The sequence below is a fragment of the Crinia signifera genome, chromosome 1, assembly GCF_055691185.1.
Source record: "Crinia signifera chromosome 1, ASM5569118v1, whole genome shotgun sequence".
Classification (NCBI taxonomy): domain Eukaryota; kingdom Metazoa; phylum Chordata; class Amphibia; order Anura; family Myobatrachidae; genus Crinia; species Crinia signifera.
In genome coordinates this window covers 324,060,058-324,084,313 of record NC_139217.1, presented here as the reverse complement: position 1 = coordinate 324,084,313, position 24,256 = coordinate 324,060,058, and the positions used below count along the sequence as shown (strand labels likewise).

Here is a 24,256-nt window from a genome sequence, read left to right as displayed (position 1 = left end):
AATCTCAAAATCACTGGGATAAGTAAAAGCAAAAAAAAGTTATCCCCACTTAAGTGAGACATGTCAGATTTGAAAAAAATGGCTCTGTCAGGAACGCAAAAACTAGCTCTGTCAGGAAGGGGTTAATTATGTGATTAGGGAAAAGATTTGTTTCGGTTTGTCTAAATTTTGTATGATTTCCATCCACCAGCTCTGTATTTACCTATTACACTGACCATAAATAATTTGAATTGGTCCTGGTCCAACCTAGGGCACCCCTGCAAGTGTCTTGAGGCAACCCAGGTTGAATCAGCACACAATGAGCCTGATTCGCCATGTTTTTATGGCGAATTTGTGCTGTTTGGCGAATTTCTGACTAAAACGGTGAATCACCCTATTCAATGACCACATGGCGAATACATTTCAAGGTTTTTTTCACCATGATTCACCGAGTAGCAATCGCTATCTTTTTATGGTGAAGTGGAATGTGAACTTTTAAAATAAAGTGTTTTGTTTTTTACATTTGGTGTAAAAAAATCAGGAATTTTATTCTGAGGAGGGGCATGCTATTTTTATTCATGTGCTGTAAGCACATGAATATATATTTAATTTAAAAAAATATATATATTTTTAATTTTTAGTTTTTTACACAGCAGCCAGCAGGGGGCGCCGGAGCCGAGCTGCTCATTACATATTCATATATTCACTGCACCCGATCGTTACGATCGGGTATAGTGAATATACGGTCCCCTGCTGGCACCCCCGGGAGGCAGCCTGTGCTGCCTGGCACCCGGGGAGCCCACCTCCCCCCCACAAAGTTCTGGGGCAGGCAGAGAGACTTCCATCTCTCTGCCTGCCACCGTCCTCAGGCTCCCTGCGGCAATCGCCGCAGGAGCTCATATTCGCCAGTCAGGGGCAGCGAGCCCCTGACACGTTGAATACCGGAGCCCGCCGGCTCCGGAACGTGGCGAATGTGCAGCGAATCCTAAAAAGGATTCGCTGCACCTCGCAGGTATTGTCATTGAATACCGCCCAGTATGTCACTTGTCGGTGCCTTTGAATTTTAAAATTGCAACTAGGCATGTTTAGCAATGATACCTGTTGCCGGTTTAAAACAATCTTTTAAAGGTGCTGATGATTGACCAAATCCTTAATGGGTGCAAGTTTAAAACTATCACCATTACAAATAAACATCGGTACTTGTGTAGTTTCACGGCGGCAGTTTACATAGTGTTGTATTGAGAATACCAATACAGCACTATGCTGGCTACGTAAACTACTCTGTAAAGTGGCTCTGGAGCCCTGAAAATACACAATGCTTAACATCTCCACTATCCACATCATAGCCCCAGTATAAACATTGGCGTGGAGTTGATTTTATAAAGTGTACAGAGCGCAGCGAGGGACGCGGATACACGTCCGCTCGCCATACTTTATAAAATCGTATCCACGCCGACGTGGATACTGGGGGTATGACATGTATGATGTGGATAGTGGGGGTGAAATGGCAGGTCTATACTTACCCTCCTCCGTCGATCCCCGCTGACTCCAGGCTGTAATCCATGGGCACCGCATACCCGCTGAATCCTACTGTGATCCACGGTCACCCCCCGTTTGCAGCATTCAGTCCCCCTCCTCCGGCATTCGCGGCGGATGCTGCATGCAATTAGCGTAGTGCTGCTGGGAGAGCAGGGAAACCATGTGATCCGCCGCCAGCGGCACTACGTACAGGGTCCACTGCGAATGCCGGAGGAGGGGGACTGAACGATGCTGCCGGGGAGTGATCAGGTATTGCCGCCAGTAGGAGGGTAAGTATAACCCACAACACCCACCACCCTGCTCCCAGTGCTGCCTCCTGTAGTTTCATGGTGCAGGCTACGCTGACAATGTAGCGTAGCCGGCCGCCGTACACTACACAAGTTCCTAAACATCTGCTCTGGGACTACAATAGGTCGAATGAGGCGGGCAGAAATGCAATTTAATAATCGTCACACTATTTACTCTGTGGGAGATGTAGGAAGTGTTGTTATTGGGGGGGGGGGAAGAAGTATCGGTCAATCCACACAATTTGTCGCCCTTAGGGTCTGCCTTTGTTCTCAGGCAAATTACACAAATCTATGTTTGTATGAGTGGCTTAAGCAAACTTGCACTTTAGGTTGTGTGTTTCCCCTTACTCTTTTTTGCAATTCCTACTTAGGTTCTGTTTGTACCACCCGAAAGAAGACAGGCGTGGGATATCCGCAGCTAAGTGCAGTCATTGAGTGTGCAGATGCAGCACATGGACTGAATGGTCATATTATATCAGTAAGGATTACTACTTATTTGGCTTTTCATTTGTTGCACAATAAGTAACCTTATATTTTCACCAGAGACGGAGGTTCATCTTCCCCCACTACGGTCCTTATTCAATGGAGCTGACGAGGGGGTTAAATGGCGGAGATTGCAGAAAACCAGCGATCCTCGCTGTTTAACCCCCCTCGCTGTCCGCTCACCCTATTCTATGTTCCGGGAAATCCTCGCTGTCACAGAACAGCGAGGATACCCCCAAACAGTGAGGGTCATGGCTCATACAGGGAGCCCGCTGCATTTAGCCGTGAGTTTCGCTGCTTCTGCGGCCGCATATGCCGATCCCCCCCGCCGCTCCAAATAGGAGCGAGGGTGTGTGTCAGTTGAATACTGATAGGGCGAGCTGTGACAGTGAGCAGATAGCCCTGCTTGCGGTCACAGCTTGCCCCCAGCATTGAATATACCTATATCTAAAAGTAATTTCCCCATTCAACAAAGTCTATCCTCTTAACACTATGCACATTTGTCTTCTAATGGTGTCAATCGATGTTTGACAACTATCAATGGCCAGGGCCTATGGCTTCCCTTGATTGTTTCAAAGCAATGTTGTGCTGACCTAGTTGAAATGATCATCTATGAATGGCTCCTGGGCCCATGACATGAGCAGTTTAGCGGTGTGACTTCATCAATGTTCAAAAACAGAGGGTTCTCAACCAGAATCCTCAGACAACCTCTTCAAAATCAGGACTTTTTTTGTCACCCATGGTAGACAACAATGGCCTCTTCGAAGAACAACCCTTTTGCGTCTACACTGGCTTGCAAAAAGATTAAGTTCAATCTGTTGCCTGGCATGAAGCTGTAATAGAAAATCTTTCCTATCACTAATCTTTGTTACACTACAACAATTTTGATACAGGTGGTGAAATAATTGTCTTTGATGTTAACTGTGTATACAGATTTATAAATGTAGTGTGATATGAACTTCTGACAGAATTATGACTCATATTTTATGTGGTTCACAGGATGGGGGTTGCACATGTCCAGGCGATGTGGCCAAAGCTTTTGGTGAGTTTCCATATTTAAGTGAAATATAAACACTTCTTGCTCATACGGATTTATATTAATGACAATGGCTGTCTTGACAATACCTGGTGCCAGGTAAGTGGAGTCTGTCACCAGCCGAGGTGTAGAGATTTGTGCTGGAATGATCTCAAATTAAAAAGAGTTTATTTAGAATATTAAACAAGAAACATAATACTCTTCATGCCAAAATTATTTTTGCATTCGAAAAACAATACATTCCATATTGGGTGTTCAACACACAAGCATTTTAGTAATTAGTACCATTAGGCCTGGTTGGTAAACACCTGACAAATTATTAACTTGAAGAAGAAACATATATTTGAGTCATAGCAGTTAAGATATCTTTGTGAAGTGTGTGGAAAGTCCAAATTCTTTTGATGTTAAATCCTGGCGATTCTGGGGAAGATGAGAAAAATAGGATATTTTTCCTTGCAGGTGCTGGAGCAGACTTTGTAATGCTAGGGGGAATGTTGTCTGGACATACACAATCTGGAGGAGAAACCATTGAGAAGAATGGCAAGAAATATAAAATATTCTATGGTATGAGTTCAGAAACAGCAATGAAGAAACATGCAGGAGGTGTAGCGGAGTACAGGTGACTGTGGCCCAGATGCCATTTCTTCACTAGTTTGATCTCCTTGCCAAATGTCTGTCTCATGAGTAACCACAAAACCTTCTACCCCTGACTGCTTACTTCTTTCTATTAGGGCTTCTGAGGGGAAAACAGTAGAGGTCCCATTCCGGGGTGATGTAGAAGAAACAATCAAAGACATACTTGGAGGAATTCGTTCTACCTGCACGTATGTAGGAGCTTCCAAGCTGAAGGAGCTAAGCCGTAGAACAACTTTTATCAGGGTGACCCAACAACTAAACCCTGTGTTCAGCAATCCTTGACAATAATGCCACCCCCTAAGCGATTCTTAATTTAAGCAAACTTCACCAGTCAAATTCATTTCCTCTTGCCACGCCTGCATGCAATGGCTTCACAGACTTACACCATTCCACTCAGGGTCTAGTACCTGGGCTACACTTTCCTATTCATCAAGTTAATTTGCAATATCAGTTTCTTATAGCATTCCAGCAAGGGCCAGTCGCTACTGCAAAATATTAAGGTAGTATAAAACTACATGGTTTATGTAAGTGTGCTCCATATCAGAGTCCTTTTAATTAAAGTGTGTTTTATTGTAGAAGTAAATACGTATTCCTTGTGTACTATATAGTTCCTCTTACCTTACAAAGTTATTCACAGTTTTCACAAGCTAGTTTCCATAAATGCAACATCTTCGGCACACATTTTAAATTAGAATCAACCAACTTTTGTGCTAAAACAATTCTGGAAGAAAAAAAGAAAGGATTGCACTGACATGGTAACATTCTGACGCAATGACACGTTGCTTTAAGCAGTAGACTGTATATTAGCAGATATAATAATCATTTATGGTTTCAAAATGTAGGTAGGCTGATGAGAACGTTCGCACTTACAAGCTATGCAGCGGAGTCCATTGTGCCTGGTTTCAGACAAAGATGCTGTCTGCCACACCCTTTTCAGGTGATAGAACATATACTAGTTGTAGTCATTTACTGCACCAGGGAAATGGTGGTAGCCTCAGACTTTAACTACCAGGCTAATCAATTACAGTTGTGTTTCCTTGCGCATTAGCCCATAGAATCTGGAACAAGTTCCTTGAGTGGGTATGGGTCATAGGGGCAACAAGAGGAAGGTCGACATGCATCAAGGTCGACATGTCTGAAGGTCCAAATGGGGTTAGGTTGACAGGGTCATTAGGTTGACACAAGCATAAGGTCGACAGTCAAAAGGTCAACATGGGGTTTTTCACTTTTTAATCACAAATGTCGACACAGATACCAAAAAAGTGCTGCGCTCCCCATGCTTCGGGCACAGTGCCTTGCTGTACTTGGCACACTTTTATTCTCCCTCCGCGCCCTACTGGATGGTAGTGCATGAAATACCACATGTCAACCCCCCCACCCAAAAAAAAAAAAAACTATGTCGATCTAACCCCATGTGGACCTTCAGACAGGTTGACCTTCAGTGGTCAACCCAATGTATATCAACCTAGTGACCGTATACCCCTGGAGCTATGTGTAAGAGCTGCTGCCTAGTATCTATAACCCCATGCGGTAAATGTAAGCAGGTGCGAGAAGCCAGTGGTGTGGGAGTTTTGTGTGAAAATGGGTGTATTTTTAAACATAGAATTTGACGGCAGATAAGAACCACTTGGCCCATCTAGTCTGCCCCTTTTTTTAACATGTTACCTCAAACCATATTTGATCCTTATTTTTTTGTAAGGATATCAATATGCTTATCCCAAGCATGTTTAAATTGTACTACTGTATTTGCGTCTACCACCTCTGATGGGAGGCTATTCCACTTATCTACTACTCTTTCTGTGAAGTAATTCTTCCTCACATTTCCCCTGAATTTTCCTCCCTCTAGTTTCAGTGCATGTCCTCGTGTTCTGTTGCTCCTCTTCCTGTGAAGAATGTCTCACACCTTTACCTTGTTAAAGCCCTTGATACTGTATATTTGAAAGTAAAGTAAATGATTGCCAATTTGAAAATATGGGCAGTTTCACACTTCTCCATTCCCCCCTATTTCTAAAGGTCTGATTTATCCATGGATTTATTATATGTAAATTACAAGACTCACATTAGAGGTTTGCAAATGTTTTAAATATGCATATTGGAATAATGATAATTCATTTGAAGAGACACTAATGGGGCATACACACACGGGGCGATTAAGCCCCATTTCTACGCAATCTGACTAGATCTCTTAGAAATTAAGCACATAACGCTGTGTTTATGCCCCATAGTGATGCGCGGCCCTGCACATCGCTGTCGCCGGGCTAGATATTTCAAGCATGCTTGAAATATCTAGTCATCATCCATATTCTCTTTATTGAGAACATGGGCAGTGACAGATCACTTGGCACACAGCGCTGGTGCAGCGATCTGACCTATACAGTGTCACTCAGCACAAAGCTCAACTTGCCCCATGTGTACGGGGCATAAGGTATTTGCCGTAGACTCAAATTCCAAATCCAACCTAAATACCATTTACCTGATTTTTACATTACAGTACCTTGTAAACTAGCTTAGCAATGGCCCACCCTCACTCTACTAAAAATAGAGTGAGGTCATATAAAGGCTCTTTGTAAACATAGTTCTGTAAAAGACATTCTGAGTGGACATACAAAAAAAATAAAAGTTTGCCCAAGAAAGAAAAAGGGAAGCCAGCTTCTTCTCTACATGACACTGTGTTCTAAAAGGGAAACCACTGCAAAGTATTTACAGAATCTTCATATAATTCAAGGGTGGTTCAATAAGGTAAGAAGACCTTTATGTTCTCTATTTCATTCTAATTTCCAACCAGGTCAGAGCAGTTAGAAATGTTCTTCTCCTAAAGACCATGACCGCTCCCCATGTCAGTCATACTATCCCAATATGAGTTGGTTGCAAAATGGCAGGGCTGGCATGGTCAAACATTGAGGTTTGTAGCATGCACAGATTACTTTGTCAAAAGGACACATCAGCAGGCAAAAATTCATTGCCAACTTGATATAGGTACGGTGGTCATGTCATGAAAACAGGTTTGGTGCACTGCGTTTGGTAACGGCAAAAAAGACTTAAGATGAGCAGCGCTCTGACTGGCTGAGCAAGTCCACCACATGCAGTGCAGTAAACCCAAACATGTTTCCATGACATGATGTTATCACGCACGCCTCAACAAACTGCTGATGTGCCCTTTAGATATCTGATGACGGTCTTACTAATGATGTTGGGACAGTGTGACTGATGAGAATGTGGTTGAATTGTTTGGATGAAAATTGCATCCTTGCGAGCCAACCAAACCCCACCTTGTGCCAACCCATTCGCAGCTGGTGTTCGCACGCACTGGCTGCGAATGGATGTTTTACACAAACTTCCATTTGCAGCGTGCGGAGGAACACACATTATTTGATGGTCGCCGATCATCGAATGATATGGAACAGGCACACATATCTAAGGTTGCTTGGAGCAACCTTAGATGTGCGTGCACATTCTGAGTGAAGAGCATCTGCAGATATCAGCTCCTGGTCCTCACGTCACCAGCCGATTACCATGGGAATGCCCATGAAATGCGGGGCATTCCCATGGGCGAGTACCCCTGCCCACCACAAGGTTTGTTCGCCATGGGTGCCCGCACCCAGCATCTGCACATGTGCTTAAATGCATCTGTGCGTGCGCAGACGCTAAACCTCTCCCCCGTGCAAACGAATAAGGACTACTGAATGAGGTCCTCAGCGTAATGGCCATAACGAGAAGCAGAATGACATTTACAAGATTCCACATGTGAGAGGTCCTTACATATTGAACCACTCTTGGGTTATGTAATATGTAATCCTTCATTAATAAAAGTAACGGGACAATGAGTAGTGGATGTACATCAGTTGGTCTTACCCAGTGACTTTTCTTTAAAACAAGATTGAGGTCTGACAGAATATCTTTCTGGAATACACGTGAGCTGTAGAGGAAAATACAGCAAGAACTAAGGACAGGAGAAGAGTTGGTAACAAAATGTATGAGGAAAAAGAGATAAAAACACCTGTGTACCTCCTGTCTTCTGTTTTCTGGCAGTGCATCGGCAAGTCTGACCAACATTTCTCTGAACAGCTTCTCCAAAACAGCAATAAACGGTTCTCCAAAGTCTAAATGAACCTGTTCCTGCACAAAACACACTGACACATCACACACCGAAGCAAATAAAACACGGTCTTACTGCCACCTACTGTTTGACACTCTAACCATGCTAGACAAAATTGTACATTACCCTCATGTAACACGTCCGATATTGTTCATCCTTAAATAGGTTTTCCACAAGATTTTGAAAGTTAGAATTGGCTGCTAGAACCTTCTCCAGATCACGGCGTGTCTAAAAGAAGATCAAAGTTTAAGTTAATGTAAAAAAAAAATAGGAAGATGTTCTAATGTGAACTTTTTAGGAAAGAGAATATTCATTTATAAAGAAAGATAAAAGTAATGTCAAGTCAGCATACATTTGTAAGTTTCAACTTCCTTCTATTATTCATTTGTGTTATTTTTAATTAAACTTGCTTTTTCATAAGGGAGAGATTTTACGATGCCAGTCTAAGCTTAACAATTTATATAATGTCTTCAAAAATAAGTAAAACCAAAAGGAGATTTCACATGCAGTATATCTGCAAGACTGATACAATGACCCAGTACATAATATCACAGGCTTTCTTATTATAAATGTACCAATAAACCAATCCTAAAGCACATGGAAATCACATTGTGACTGGCACAAGCCCTTACCGCATATGGAGCAACATCTAATGGATTGTCTGGAAAAAGTTGTTGGAATACTTCCCATGCTTCTGCTGTTGTGCCATCTCTATCAATTAGGTCTAGTATAATCTGTGATAACATGAGTCTGATCAGCGCAATACATACATGCAGAAAATAAATAACTAAAACCACAATGTATCATGGGATAAATATGTAAATTACTGTAACATTGTAATGCTCACACATTTCATAAACAAATGTAAAATAAACTTCCACAAATTGAATTGCCATTTATTATTGTACATGTGCCATCCTACCAATAATAAACATACTAGTTAAAATCCCATCAAAAGGACAGCTTCGTTACTATACTTTCTCTTTGAGCTGCGGGTTTTTATTTTCACTCTGAGCTGGGACAGTTTTTAGCCAACAAACTCTCTATCCATCTCCCAGTCCCTATCTGCTACTACCTCCCTAGCGCCATATCCAACAAATGTTAAACATGTCAGTTTTCTTGCAAAAATCGCTTTCACTTTCTGATATGACTTCTTCCAGCACATTAAGGAGCACTTTGGTCCATCGATTGGCCTCTAGTGTTCACTGGCGGTAACTTCAGCTTATAGTGGTGAGGAGTAGTTGGTAGATAGAAGCAATATTCTCAATAATAATGGTATAGCGTGGGCAAAGCAAAAGGAGCACATGCTCTTGGTGATAGATGCGGATTATGTGTAGATGCCATAATATGGCTACAGTCCTACACTCAGCTGTAAGCTTCTGTCCCCAAATATTAACATTAATATTTCTGGGAAACCTAAAAGCTTGTCAGAGGAAGTGTAGAAGCTTCTTATCTATACCGGTTTCTATTTAATCATAAAGGATGCTGGGTACTTTTTTCAGCGCATGCTAGCTTGTAGTACATACATTCCATTATGTGAGGATACATTTCTCTTCATAATAAAAAAAACTGCCTGCACATATAATATAAGCAAGTGTTCTATATAGATGCTACTGAGGGGTGTGGATCATTAGGGCAACCACTATTGGATAACAGTTATGTTGACATATCAAAAATGTCGACACAAGTTTCACGATTTTTGTGTCTATGTCGTCATAGACCTCCAATTAGTGTAATGTGTCCCCTCGCCATGCTACTATTGACACACTATTGGAATATAAAGGCCCCCATACACCTATGCGACTTCTCAGTGGCAGCAAAATCACAAGTGGTCCTTTTTGCATGCGACTCCGCTGCCAGGAGGCTGCCTGTGTCGAAGGACAGACCTGCAAATAGGATCTCCAATACGATGCACACACGACCACGGATCGGATCAAATGTCAAACACATCACATCGGAGTCGGATGAAAAAAGGCTAAATCGGACAAGTGTATGGCCAGCTTAACTCTATGCTGACATGGATGGAGAAATAAGATCGGTTCAGTAGTGGTCAAAGTTAGACACTGTTGACCTATTAACCAGAACCAGCTACTGAGACAATGTCCATTACACCAGCACAATATCTGTAAATAGGACCTAATTTTGGTCCGTTCGCTCCCCCGCACGGTTGCATGGTGGAGCGATGTTTTCGTAATGCGCATTTCTGCACATGTGCATACGCTGGGTGTAAACGGCGGTGAGGGGACGCAACCATGGGAATGTCCAGAGTTTCAGGTGTGTTCACATGGACATTTGGCAGTGATGCGGCTGCCGGGGGCGGCCAGCTGACAACACGGGATGTCAGCTGCCCGCCCTGTTCCCGTACAGGGCGCACGCAAACTAAGGCACCTGAGAGTGTCTTAAGGCCCCCATACATTAGGCCAACTTGTCCTAGGGACAAGTCGGACCCAATTTACCTGCGAGCCGCCCGGCAGCTCCCCGGGAGGCTCACATACAATTTGGCACTTGATGTGCCATTTTTTACATGGGATAAATCGCATGCGATTTATCCCATGTTAAAAAAAACCCGGGGAGCTGCAGGGCGGTGAGGAGTAGTGGGGGCGGGCAGCGGCAGTAGTGGGGGCGGGCGGCGGCTGCGGTGGTGGGGGCGGCCAGCGGCGGTAGTGGGGGCGGCCAGCGGTGGTGGTGGGGGCGGCCAGCGGTGGTGGGGGCGGGCGGCGGGTGCGGTGAGCGCTGCTGACCTGGCCGGGCAGTGTACTTACTTACATAGCAGCAGCGGGGACGGGCAGCGCAGTGGCGGCTATTATATTTTGAAAATACTTGTCAAATGACCGGCCGCTCTCTGATTGGCCGGAGAGCTCTCAGCCAATCAGAGAGCGGCCGGTCATTTGACAAGTATTTTAAAAATATAATAGCCGCCACTGCGCTGCCCGTCCCCGCTGCTGCTATGTGTAAGTACACTGCCCGGCCAGGTCAGCAGCGCTCACCGCACCCGCCGCCCGCCCCCACCACCGCTGGCCGCTGCCCGCACGCACCACCGCCCGGCCAGGTCAGTCAGCCGGTGCTCAGGGACCCGCTGCCCGCCCGGTGTCTGCATGCATATGCCTGTCAGGTGGCAGGCATATGCATACAGGGAGGTCGGACGTGATCGTATGTACAGACCGTCCGACCTCCCTGATCCGGTCCGATGCGCACGGGACCGCGCATCGGATCGGATATCACACACATACGATTTTGGGCCGATTTCATCCGATTATCGGCACCAAGTGCCGAAATCGGATGAAATCGGACCAAAATCGCATAGTGTATGGGGGCCTTTAAGGTGGGCATACATTGAGCCGATTTCGGCCGATTGTGATCAATCGGCCTGATAAATTGGACCAAATCGGTTCTTCATGACATGGGGTCGGGTCCGATGCGCGGTCCCGTGCGTATCGGCCCCAGGGGTCGGACCAGCGGGACATACGATGTTTAATCAGATCAGTCGGGGCGGGCGGCGGTGACAGTCAGTCTCCAATGTCCAGCGCCGTAGCGGTGAGGAGCAGTGGGGGCGGGCGGCTGGGGAGGAAGCAGTGGGGCAGCAGCGTTACCAGATCAGTCGGGGCGGGCAGCGGTGACCATCAGTCTCCATTGTCCAGCACTGTAGCGGGCGGGCAGCCGCGACAATTACAACTTTAAAATAACATGTCAAATGACTGCCCGGCTAATGATTGGCTGAGATAGAGCACTCTCAGCCAATCAGTGGCCTTCCTCCGCGGCCGCTAAATGGCTGAGAGTGCTCTATCTCAGCCAATCAAAAGCCGGAGAGTCATTTGACACATTATTTTAAAGATGTAATAGCCGCCGCTGCCCTCCCACTACAGCGCTGGACAGTGGAGACTGATCTGGTCACCGCCGCCCGCCCCGACTGATCTGGTAACGCTGCTGCCCCACTGCTTCCTCCCCAGCCGCCCGCCCCCACTGCTCCTAACCGCCCTGCAGCTCCCTGTTATTTTTTTACATGTGATAAATCACATGTAAAAAATGGCACATCAAAGTCCTAATCGTATGTGAGCCTCCCGGGGAGCTGCCGGTCGGTGAGGAGGAGAATTGGGTCCGACTTGTCCTTAGGACAAGTCGGCTCTATGTATGGAGGCCTTTAGTTTTGCGTGCAGGTACCAAATGATTTGGTCCCTGCACCCAAGACTGCGAATGGATATGGTTTATGCAAAATATCCATTCGCAGCCGTGCAGGGAACTCTGAGGGGGGGGGGGGGGGGGTGGCGATGAACAAGTGATGGGCATCATTAAAACCACACGCGGCACTGCAAAATTCACAGCGCTGCGTGTGGACCAGAATAAGGTCCATAATGATATTGCTCTTTTATACCCACTTCAACATGTCCTCACATGGGGCACTGCTAGAGCTTGTCTAATGATCTGCACCCAACCATATATACGCCCAGACAATGTACCCACCTCAGCACGCAGCCCCAGGCTCAGTTTTGCATAGTGACGGAAGCGCAGCAAGTCTGGTGTTGCTCTGTATATGGTATTTAAGAAATCAAGCACTCTGTGAAAGTGAGGGAGACTGCGAGAGCTCAGCACGCACCAGCATGCAGCCGCGGTGATGGACAATTCTGATAAACCCTTTGGATTCACATTTTCATCTTGACCTGAGAAAGAGATTTACATATTATGCTAAGTGTGCGTTTTTCATATATTTTCCCAGCTTATGTCTCTTCAAATGGCAGAATGTCTCACAAACAAGAGCTGCTATTATCAGCATAGTGGATCTTTCAGAGTGAAAAATATAATTGTTCGATTTCAGAGTTGTAGATATATAATGATCATAGATTTGCCTGTGGGGTCCATGTTCTAAGCTTTGGATAGAGATACAATGGACAGAAATAGACCAACCAGCTCCTAATTGTCATTTTTCAAACCCAGCCTGTAAGGCTTAGTACACAGACCCCAAAGTTGGAAGGCAACATGAAAATAATGAGGTAAGACTATTGTGGGGAGATGTTCTAAAGGTGCGTACACACGGTACGATTTATGTTCCGTATGATATTGTATACGATTTCCCAGGAAAGTTCCAGTGGTCAAAAGCATAAGATTTGTGCTTAAAATAAGTACAATGTGCATAAGATATCATATACGATATAACGTCACAGCTGTACTACACTATACTATCTTATGCTTTCTAGACAGAATTGGGTTGCATGCTCACCCGAGCAGCGCCCTGCCAGACGACCAGCGAGAGCGCGCATCATACGTCGGATAGTGCGAACACACGGTAAGATATAGTGCACTATCTAGCATGCTATTCAAAACTGGCTAGATAGTGTGCTAGATTGTGCAATACAGTATATCTTACCATGTGTACGCACCTTGACTCTTATGCTGTATAGACACTATAAGATTGTCCAATCTTTCTGGTTGGAGTGAAAATCTGGTATTATCCCTGTGTAATGCTTATCATACATCTGACAAACTTTCCTCCATCCAGCCAACTAGTTGGTTGGATGGAATACAATTCTGGTACCATATGGGAGGAAAGGTCATTTTACCAATTTGCTCCAAACATCAGGAATCGGATAAAAACTGTCACTCAGACAAGGTACTGTAGTTTAATCGGTTTGTTCTAAGAAAAATAATAAAAAATTTTACTGAATGTTTTTATCCATTTTCCTGTGTTTTTGAGCAAATTGCTGTTTGTCATTTGCTCCCATACAGTACCAGATTTTCAGTCCAACCAACCAAGTAGTTGGCTGAAAGTTGGTCTAGTGCAGGGGTGGCCAACCCGCGGCTCGCCTGTCACCGAGCTGCGGCTCCCGAGATCACTCCCCCATCATTGTGATGTGGCTGCTAACTGGGACCACAGAGAGCGGGCAAGCGCATCCCTTACAGCGGGACGCGCTTGGCCAGAAGGAGCCTGTATATAGGCTCCTCAGGTGTCCAAGCCGGGATCTCTCCTCGGCGTGACTTGGTGGGCGGTGCATGCGCCCTCGCCATTGGAGGACGCTGACACAACCTCCTGCATGTGCCTTCTCCTCAGCCCTCCTACCTGTGCGCGCCCAGGCCCTGGTAAGCAGCAGCAAGAAAATTAATTTATAAAGATGGTCCAATAAAATATATATATATATATATATATATATACACACACACACACACCTCTCAACATGACCCTCTCCAGGAGGGACACATTGCACTGCTCCTGCACTCATTTATAATTGCCGTCTCCTTTGTTAAAGCACTTTTCTTAGCATTGTACCTGTTCAACAAAGATGATAGCAATCATACAGTAAGAGGAAAGTCCAGGAGCAGTGCATTGTGTCCCTCCTGGAGAGGGTCATGTTTGAAAGTAGGTATGTATGTATGTATATTATACTTCCGTTGGAGGGCGGGGATGGTCACATGCATGTGGAGCTCCGATCCCCCATCCATGGAGCTCCACCATCCCCGGCCTCCGGAGCGGCGCGCAGAGAGGCGGAGCACAGGCAGAAAGAAGGAGCGGAGGCTGCTGCAGAGACCTGGCTGGCCGCTGAAGGAAGGAGAAGGCTGCTGTGTCTGCCGGGGGGAGCGCCGAGTGCATCGACATCCGGCCGGAGGAGCGCAACGCTGCATCCCCGGCACCATCATCGACCCGGGAACCCCCCCGGAGAAAGATCACCTTCAGCTCCCTCTCCCCATGGACGGGAGGGCCCGGCACACTACAGCAAACCCCCCCCCCCCCCAGACAGGAGGCACATTGGCCACGAGGGCCCCTGTATGACACCCAGAGGCCGGTAGGAACTGTGCACTCAGCCATATGGCTGTGTACACACAGGGGCGATTTTGTCTAATATTGCGGTTACTATGGTCGCTGAGCGACCATATTACCTGCGATGGGAGTGTGCACTGGCGATATATCGCCGGGTGCACGCTCCCGTTTTCTCCCCCGTAGTGATCACTGGTCCCAGGAATATGCTCCTGCAACCAGCTAATTTCCACTGACGGGCTCCCCCGGCAGTTTCTTTTTCATCAGCGACCATCTCTGGTCACTGATGCAAACGGGACACTGAGCGATATATCCCCCACTGTGTACGGGGCTTATGTAACCCTGTGTCCCCAGTGTGATAACTGTACTGTCCGCTACAACTGTACTGTCTTTGCCTATACTGTTACCTACCTGGCTGCTGCAACGTCCAATGGCGCAGCTGATGGCTGCCTAGGTGCTTTGCAGCTCGGCGGGTAAGTGTCCCTGTGTGATAACTGTACTGTCTCCACTATAATTGTACTGTCTCTGCTCAAACTGTTACCTACCTGGCTGTTGCAAAGACCAGTGGCACCATCGATGGCTGCCTAAGCGCTGTGCAGCTTGGCGAGTATGTGTTCCCGTGTGATAACTGTACTGTCCCTGCTTATATTATTACCCACCTGGCTGCTGCAACGACCAGTGGCGCCGCTGATGGCTGCCTAGGCATTGTGCAGCTCGGCGGGCATGTGTCCCCCGCATGCAATGTCTTAATGTAATGTATGTAATTCCACCCCCCCCCCCCCCCTTCCTCCCTGCTTGATGCTGCACTGTAATCCACAAAAAATCCCTAGTTTTTGGCTCATTGCCCCTCATTGGTTGGCCACCCCTGGTCTAGTGTATTGCCAACAACATTAGTAACACACAGTCACACACACACACACAAGCTACAATGTGCTCACTCAGCACCACCAATCACTTATGTGCAGCTAAACAGGAATAACAATTAAAATCGGAATTAGAGAATGAAATATTGATTGTATTCTGCTAGTTCTGTACTTAGTAAGTTCGAACTCTAAGCGTCATTATTATGACCATTAATTAAATACTAATTTAATCACAAATACCAGAAACAACCTTTAAAATGTATAATTATAAATAACTTAAATTGCACCAAAATTAATATTAACATCCAGCAACTCTCAGCGCTTACATGATTCTACTGCTGAATTTCTACTCTGAGCACTGCGTGCAGCAGCAGCAGCATCCATAACCCCGGAGCCTAATCCACTCTTTCAGTTAGAGACGAGTCTAGCGCTGCCAGATTCAAAGGAAATGACGTGATAAAAGGGATTATGGGAATTGTAGTCCAGAACAGTACTATCACCAAGCATTTTACGTGCGAGTTGAACTACAACTACAACAATCCATTTCTGAAGCCTATGCGTCCTATAGCAAGTTTTCTGGAAACCACCCGCTGCTGTGTCACCTGTATGCTCTTTCTCGCGCTACAAATACAGTACATTAACTAAAGAGGATCTATACACACTACAGCTGAGCTAATGTACCTTTGTTATAAACTATACAGCATTGAAAATGGCATAGTGGTATACAAAGTGAAGCAGGCAGTTCACCCTTCTGTTAATTTTCTTGTTTACCCCTACTGGTCTGGATTGGAAGGGGATTTATTTAGGACATTAACTGTAGAATGTATAGAATTACATAGGGGGATAACTTTCTGCTAATATACCTGGTACAGTCATTTACCGCACGGAGCGTAGCATATGCCCCCTATTGGTCTGATACAGAGCATACTGCATGTGAGTGGGTTTTATAGCCTCAAACAAGGGGCATGCTTTTTACACAGAGAAAGTTTTTTTTCAACTTCGCAAATTGGTAGCATAAGCTTTGAGGCATCATGTTTTCACCCTTTCCTCCTAGTGTACTGTTTAATTATCATATAATAATACATTTTTTTGTTGGTAAATTTCAAATATTACTTTCTATATTTAGAGACCCTAAAGCCAATCAAAAGCAAATACAATTGAAAAAAAAAGTTTAAATTTAAAAATGTTGGGAATGCATACATTCTGAGAGACTAGAGACAATTTCTTAATAACTAGTTACCACCTGTCAAAAGGACAGCATGACATAACAGCATAGTTGCCTACCCTCTTGCATTCTGCGGGAGACTCCCTGAAATAGCAGCAATCTCCCTCTCTCCCTCATTATGCTGCTTTCACACTGCAAAACCTGCTTAGACCCGGTATTTAAAACGGTTCCATGCAGGTTAATGTTCCTTTCACCCTACACATATTACCCGGAATCAGGATCGGTGCTAGGCACCGGAGCGCCCCAGGCGGGGAGGGGGGGGCGCCCCGGCGCTCAACCACTTACCTGCTCCAGGGGGTCATCTTCCGGGTCCAGTGATGCGGCATACGCCGTGACGTTCCGGGAGGGGGGGGGGGGGGGCTTGCTGTGTAATGCACATGCGGCGGATCATTGTCTGGCGGGAAAGTAGATTCTTGTATTGCCATACTAGATGATCTTGGTGTCTCTCCTAGTAAGTTCTCTCTCAATTTAGAAACACGTGAATATATGACACAAATTATACCTGACTGTTAATCAATTTTACGCCATTGAGGGTCCTTTCACACCACACCACGGACCAGGGATTTTGCTGTGTTGCTGATGTAACGACCCAGGTTGATGTGCATTGTGAAAGCACCATGCCTTACAGTATAACCCGGGTCAAGCAATCCGGAAATTCGTCCCAGGTTATAAGAAGTGTTAAGCCTGGGTTGCCCTCTGTATAATGGGCAACCTGGGTTTAATGTGAATGTGGCGGACCCGGGTCCGACACGTTTGCTATCGGAAACGGGTGTGAATTATCTTTATGGTCAGATATTTGCATGGCTTTGTGGGGTAGGTTTTGGGAAAATGGCAGTTTGGGGCTGATGGGGGGGGTGTCAATTTATCTCTTACAATTTTATATCATTATATTACTTCAAGGTTGGCTAAATACCCTCCATAGGCTCAAAATTGAAAATTCTAACCAGATGGTAATGCAGAAATGTCATTGTAGCTAAAGGGGGTATGCAATGTGCCGCCGCTATTTCCGACGTGGGAAATAGCGGAGGCTCCCTATTCAATGCTGTCATTAACGACAGCATTGATGCGGGATCACGGCAGAACGGGCTGATTTCAGAAGCTGTCAGGCCCGTTCTGCCGATAACGGCCGTGGATTATCGTTATCCGGGCCGCAGTTCGACAATCCACGGCCGTTTTTGCGGCCACGACCCCTTTGCGCCCATCGGCAGGTGGGACATTGAATCCCGTCTGTCGTTATGTGGTCGATCTGACCGCAAACGGGCCAGGATCAAGGCTGTCGGCGGGGATCGACAGCCGTGATCCCAGATTGCATACCCCCCTAAATATTTATTTATAACAACATTAACAGACGCACAGTCATAGTTAATGTATTCAGAATTATTTGCATCAGTTAATTCCTTACATTATTAAGGTCACTTAATAAATACATTTTCAGCAAGATAGATACTAGAATGTAATCTTGCTGCTAATGAATTTAATTTGACTATATTATGTATAAGTAATTAATTCTGTTGACACTGAATCATCGCAGTAATTGTTCAGTTGCATGGGAGTGAATTGCAAGCCATTGATTTGATACACTTTGATGCAATTAATTGTGAATATATTAAGTATGTGTTAATATTTTTATGAGTGCTTACATAATTATTTAGCTATACGGATATTTATGTGATACCGAGTGTTTATAATATAAAATGTTACTTTTTTTTATTCAATAACTTTTTATTGATTTTATGTCAAATACAATTACAATAACGTATACAAACAAACAAACAAACAAACAAACAATGTGAATTAGGATTGGTAAAATGTAATTTGTATACAACACAAGGTTATCCAGAGAAAAATAGTAAAATGGTATAAAGTAGGTAGTAGTAGAAAAACAACGCATGTATTTACTTCATGATCCATCAATCATTAACCCTTTGAGTGCCAAGTGAATTTGTCAAAATTGGTGTGAAACGTGCCAAGCAAACATTTTTATTCATCATATAACCAAGGTCATATTATTCCACATTATAGTGCACTTCATTTCATTTTATACCACATTGCAATAAGTACGTCCAGGGACATACCTAGATATATTGTAATTCAGAAGATTGTAAGGGCCCTATATACCACCCAATGGTGAAAACTGTATATGATAAATGTAACTGTGACAGGAAAGGTGGGTCCTCATAGCGTTGGGCTCCAAAGCAGATGCACTCCCTACACATATGCTAGCTATGCCCAGTGGTGTAAGTTCGCCCCAGGTGCCCAGATGCAAGATGAATACTGGTGCCCCCCAAATACAAATGGACCATCTGTCAGCCAGCCTTTAGAAACACCAGATTGTCGGGGAGTGGATTCCCTGCCCGTCTCCGCTTCAGGGAGACAGGCAGGGCGAGTGGGGGGAGTGAGGGGCTACGGGGAGGACAAGGGAGCAGCACGGTTCCGGCAGAATGCGGTGACGGGCTTCCGACAGAACGGCGCATGCAAGCAACTCATGCAGCGGTTGGCGATTCTGTCGTCAGGAGCAGCTCCATTGAGAGCTGCACTGAGTTTCCATTGAGAGCTGCTCCATCTGTAGCTCACTCAGTAAGGTGTCTGTCTCAAGTAAGATGGGTCATGGGTTCTAATACAGAATGTGACACCACAGAAGCGATATTGATGGCTTTCAATAAACTGATCAAAACTCGCAGGGGTGGAAAGATGCCCCCTTGTGTGCAGGAGCCCAGCACAGTGGCGTAACTATAGCACTGCAGCCCCCGCCACCGCGGGGGGGGCGCTGTGCATATGGGGGCGCCGGGGGCTGCAGTGCTATAGTTACACCTCCCCCCAATCCCCCGCAGGCTTACCTATTTCGCTGGTCCCGGCGGCTCCGTTCTTCTGCTGAGGACCACCACAAAATGGCCGCCCCCATATAGCACACAGTTCTCTGAAACTGTCTGCTGTATGGGGGCGGCCATTTTGTGGTGGTCCTCAGCAGAAGAACGGAGCCACCGGGACCAGCGCGAAAGGTAAGGCTGCGGGGGATTGGGGGGGTTTGAATGGACGGCGGGGGCGCCCCCCCCCCCCGACGGCGGGGTGGCGCCCAAAACGTAGCTACGCCGCTGGCCCAGCAGCAGATGACTGCATTGCAGAGGCGTAACTCTGGGAGGCAATGGAGTCATCTGCCGCCGGGCTCCTGCTCCCAAGGGGGCACCTCTCCTCCTCTGCAAGTTTGAATCAGTTAATTGAAAGACATCAATATCGCTTCTGTGGCTGACTCCTCCTCCTAACATCATTTTTGCAAGTGTCACACCCTGTATTGGAACCCATGACCTATCTTACTGGAGACAGACACCTTACTGATTGAGCTATTTGGGGGCACCAATATTTATCTTGCCTCCGGCAACTGGGCCGAACTTACGCCACTGCTCCATTGCCTCCCAGATTTACGCCTCTGGCTACGTCGTTGTGTCTATATAGAGATGTGAAATATTACATCAAAATCAAAATGCAATCATAAAGAATCACCATTAGGTGGCAGCAGTGGCAGTAGAAATTTAAAACATTAGTGCAGTAGCATAAAATGGGACAAAATCTGCAATCCGGATGAAAAAGCGTGAAATAACAGTTTTAATAGTACATTGGATGCTCACCAAAAGTGATGCATTTAAAGATCATCTTAATACCATATAGTCACAAAGGTCTGTGAATCTTTAAAAGACTGCAACAACTATAATACGTTGAGGGTGATATTAATAAACACACACAACTTATAGAATGATATAGCTCTACAAGGAGCTGAGCTCCCGGTGAATTGGCAGGGCTCCAGCTACGCTGTGTGACAACAACCGGGTGGGTTAGCATCGAACACATGAGATTCCGCCATCTTCATTATGAAGAATCAGCATTCACTAGTGGGTACCATCGCCCAGTGCAGTAGTGGGTGCTTTGCCGCTTGCTGCACTGCAAGCTAAGCAGTCTCCTTTTGCAGGTGTTAGCAGAGCTCCTGGGACAAAACCAGTTAACTCTGATGGAAGAGGAGCAGTCACACACTTGGATCTTGCTGTGAGAGGCAGGTGTCTTTTCTGGTCTTGGGGCCCAGAGACAGACATTTCCATTGCATCTGGGAGTTATGCTCCTGGTAAAGGGCCTCTACTACAAATTGGGGGAAATTTACCAAAATGGATTCGTAGAAAAAAGGTGTATTCGTAGGGAGAAATACACCTTTTTTTTACGAATTTGTATTTTCGGGATTTTCTATCCCCAAAATACAACAATTAGTAGTCCTAGAAATGGAACATTCGTATTTGTATTTACAAATACGAATGTCTACACCATCGTTAGGATACGACAGAAATCACCATTCAAAAGAATGGTGGTTCCTGATTTACTAAGCAGCCGTATAGAAAATACGGCTGCTTTTGTCCACGAAAATACGGCAGAAAAATAGAACATCATTTTCCTGTCGTATTCTCGTTTTAACCTGCACGGATCAGTCAGATCCGTGCAGGCTGCGGTGTAAAAATAAATAAAATAAAATGAATAAAAAAACGGCGTGGGGTCCCCCCCACAGCCGAAACCAGCACCAGGCTGACAGAGCCTGGATCCGGTAATTAAAAATCAGGGAACCCGACAAATAGGGGTTCCCTGATTTTTAACAACCAGCCCCAGGCTCCTGCTCTGGGGCTGGTTCCCAAAATACGGGGGACAAAATGAGTAGGGGTCCCCCGTATTTTAAGAACCAGCCCCAGGCAAAACCAGCCAGCAGGGTAATGCCACAGCCGGGGGGAGACTTTTTATACAAGTCCCCCCGGCCAAAGCATTCATCCCTACCGACCAGTCAGCCTAGCCAGGGGCCCTGGGGGAGTGGGGACCCCCCCAATGAAGGGGTCCCCCCCTCCAGGACTTACCAGACCAGGCTGAAGCCTGGTACTGTCCCCGATGCCCCTGGGCGGTGGGCATCGGGCTGATTCAAGTGTAAAAAAAAGATTAAACTATTGTTTTTTACTGTGGCACTACAAGTGCCAGCAAGCTGGGACTTGGAGAACCACAAGTCCCAGCCTGCTGGGCATTAAAGGGCCCGCTGGCACTTATAGTTCCACAGTTAAAAAAATAGTACACAAAACACACTGACACAAATTTTAAATAAAAGTTTAATACACACATCACACACACACTGATACTTACCTATCTTGATCCCGTCGGTAGGTCGCTGGCTCCGGTGTCGGCGGCTCCGGTGTCGGCGGTTTCGATGTCGGCGTCCTGTCTGAAGAAAATCCATGGTGGACCTGTGGAAGGAAATCCTACTCACCAGGTCCTCCATGGATGGTCTTGTGTCTTCTGTCTTCTTTTCCAGGGCTTATTTCTTTATCTTCTTTCTTCTGCACTGCAAGCTAAGCAGTCTCCTTTTGCAGGTGTTAGCAGAGCTCCTGGGACAAAACCAGTTAACTCTGATGGAAGAGGAGCAGTCACACACTTGGATCTTGCTGTGAGAGGCAGGTGTCTTTTCTGGTCTTGGGGCCCAGAGACAGACATTTCCATTGCATCTGGGAGTTATGCTCCTGGTAAAGGGCCTCTACTACAAATTGGGGGAAATTTACCAAAATGGATTCGTAGAAAAAAGGTGTATTCGTAGGGAGAAATACACCTTTTTTTTACGAATTTGTATTTTCGGGATTTTCTATCCCCAAAATACAACAATTAGTAGTCCTAGAAATGGAACATTCGTATTTGTATTTACAAATACGAATGTCTACACCATCGTTAGGATACGACAGAAATCACCATTCAAAAGAATGGTGGTTCCTGATTTACTAAGCAGCCGTATAGAAAATACGGCTGCTTTTGTCCACGAAAATACGGCAGAAAAATAGAACATCATTTTCCTGTCGTATTCTCGTTTTAACCTGCACGGATCAGTCAGATCCGTGCAGGCTGCGGTGTAAAAATAAATAAAATAAAATGAATAAAAAAACGGCGTGGGGTCCCCCCCACAGCCGAAACCAGCACCAGGCTGACAGAGCCTGGATCCGGTAATTAAAAATCAGGGAACCCGACAAATAGGGGTTCCCTGATTTTTAACAACCAGCCCCAGGCTCCTGCTCTGGGGCTGGTTCCCAAAATACGGGGGACAAAATGAGTAGGGGTCCCCCGTATTTTAAGAACCAGCCCCAGGCAAAACCAGCCAGCAGGGTAATGCCACAGCCGGGGGGAGACTTTTTATACAAGTCCCCCCGGCCAAAGCATTCATCCCTACCGACCAGTCAGCCTAGCCAGGGGCCCTGGGGGAGTGGGGACCCCCCCAATGAAGGGGTCCCCCCCTCCAGGACTTACCAGACCAGGCTGAAGCCTGGTACTGTCCCCGATGCCCCTGGGCGGTGGGCATCGGGCTGATTCAAGTGTAAAAAAAAGATTAAACTATTGTTTTTTACTGTGGCACTACAAGTGCCAGCAAGCTGGGACTTGGAGAACCACAAGTCCCAGCCTGCTGGGCATTAAAGGGCCCGCTGGCACTTATAGTTCCACAGTTAAAAAAATAGTACACAAAACACACTGACACAAATTTTAAATAAAAGTTTAATACACACATCACACACACACTGATACTTACCTATCTTGATCCCGTCGGTAGGTCGCTGGCTCCGGTGTCGGCGGCTCCGGTGTCGGCGGTTTCGATGTCGGCGTCCTGTCTGAAGAAAATCCATGGTGGACCTGTGGAAGGAAATCCTACTCACCAGGTCCTCCATGGATGGTCTTGTGTCTTCTGTCTTCTTTTCCAGGGCTTATTTCTTTATCTTCTTTCTTCTTCTTTACGCTGCTGGCAGCTCCCGGGACTTTCAGAGCTTCAGAGATGTTTCCTCCTCGACGTCTGGACTAAGAATGAATTCTAGCCAATCAGGAGCCAGTAAAGTCGGCTCCTGATTGGCTAGAATTCATTCTTAGTCCAGACGTCGAGGAGGAAACATCTCTGAAGCTCTGAAATTAGCGGCCGTATATATGGCCAGCTAATACGAATGAATACAACATCGGAGGGTTACAAAGCAGTCGTATATTACTGCTTTGTAATTTCCCCTCCGGAACACGACTTTGCATACGTATGGGGAAGTAGGGGAAATACCAATACGAAAAACTAGGTTTTTCATATTGGTAAATTTCCCCCATTGTTTCATCATTCCCATTTTGTAGCCCATGATGTGTGCACCTACATGTATTTAACTGACAATCTCCTCTCACATATGAACAAGCATTTTTGATGACCATGTTGGTTGACATTGTTGTAATACACAAACCAGAGCATGACTTGGTACTTTGGGGAAATTTACTAATATGAATTTGTGGGAAAAAATTGTATTTTCCTAGGAAAATACGATTTTTTTGGGTGTATTCGTATTTTTGGCATT

The 24,256-nt window shown here is 45.7% G+C and overlaps 2 protein-coding genes across 9 annotated transcripts in view; one reads left to right on the top strand and one right to left on the bottom strand.

Moving 5' to 3' along the window:
• GMPR2 (guanosine monophosphate reductase 2) overlaps window positions 1-4,543 on the top strand; it is a 30,099-nt gene extending 25,556 nt beyond the window's left edge. Inside the window, exons 7-10 of the mRNA XM_083187958.1 lie at window positions 2,177-2,283; window positions 3,288-3,330; window positions 3,784-3,943; window positions 4,056-4,543. Coding sequence (XP_083044084.1) covers window positions 2,177-2,283; window positions 3,288-3,330; window positions 3,784-3,943; window positions 4,056-4,242 — 497 coding nt within the window. The 3' untranslated portion in view covers window positions 4,243-4,543. The remainder of the gene's footprint in view (window positions 1-2,176; window positions 2,284-3,287; window positions 3,331-3,783; window positions 3,944-4,055) is intronic.
• TINF2 (TERF1 interacting nuclear factor 2) lies at window positions 3,476-16,123 on the bottom strand. 8 transcript variants are annotated; one of them, XM_083187928.1, is made up of 8 exons: window positions 15,988-16,123; window positions 12,515-12,711; window positions 8,689-8,790; window positions 8,183-8,284; window positions 7,966-8,076; window positions 7,813-7,876; window positions 4,579-4,681; window positions 3,476-3,837 (listed from the first exon to the last, which is right to left on the bottom strand). In XM_083187928.1, exons 1-7 carry the CDS (start codon window positions 16,043-16,045, stop codon window positions 4,671-4,673), a joined length of 645 nt encoding a protein of 214 aa, XP_083044054.1. In that variant the 5' UTR covers window positions 16,046-16,123; the 3' UTR covers window positions 3,476-3,837; window positions 4,579-4,670. The 8 variants fall into 8 exon arrangements, with proteins under 8 accessions (XP_083044054.1, XP_083044063.1, XP_083044025.1 ...); XM_083187937.1 differs by having other exon boundaries at window positions 3,476-3,744; XM_083187899.1 differs by having other exon boundaries at window positions 7,813-8,076.
• Between the last annotated feature and the right edge of the window lie 8,133 nt (window positions 16,124-24,256).

What these genes read in the sequence shown, in the direction of transcription:
- TINF2 (XM_083187884.1), bottom strand. Translation starts at nt 16,045, where the DNA reads ATGGATGCTGCTGCTGCTGCACGCAGTGCTCAGAGTAGAAATTCAGCA. An exon ending in GCCTGGGGCTGCGTGCTGAG is followed by an intron (nt 8,791 to 12,514) that starts GTGGGTACATTG and finishes ATGTTATCACAG; the next exon opens with ATTATACTAGACCTAATTGA. An exon ending in ATCGGACGTGTTACATGAGG is followed by an intron (nt 8,077 to 8,182) that starts GTAATGTACAAT and finishes TGTTTTGTGCAG; the next exon opens with GAACAGGTTCATTTAGACTT.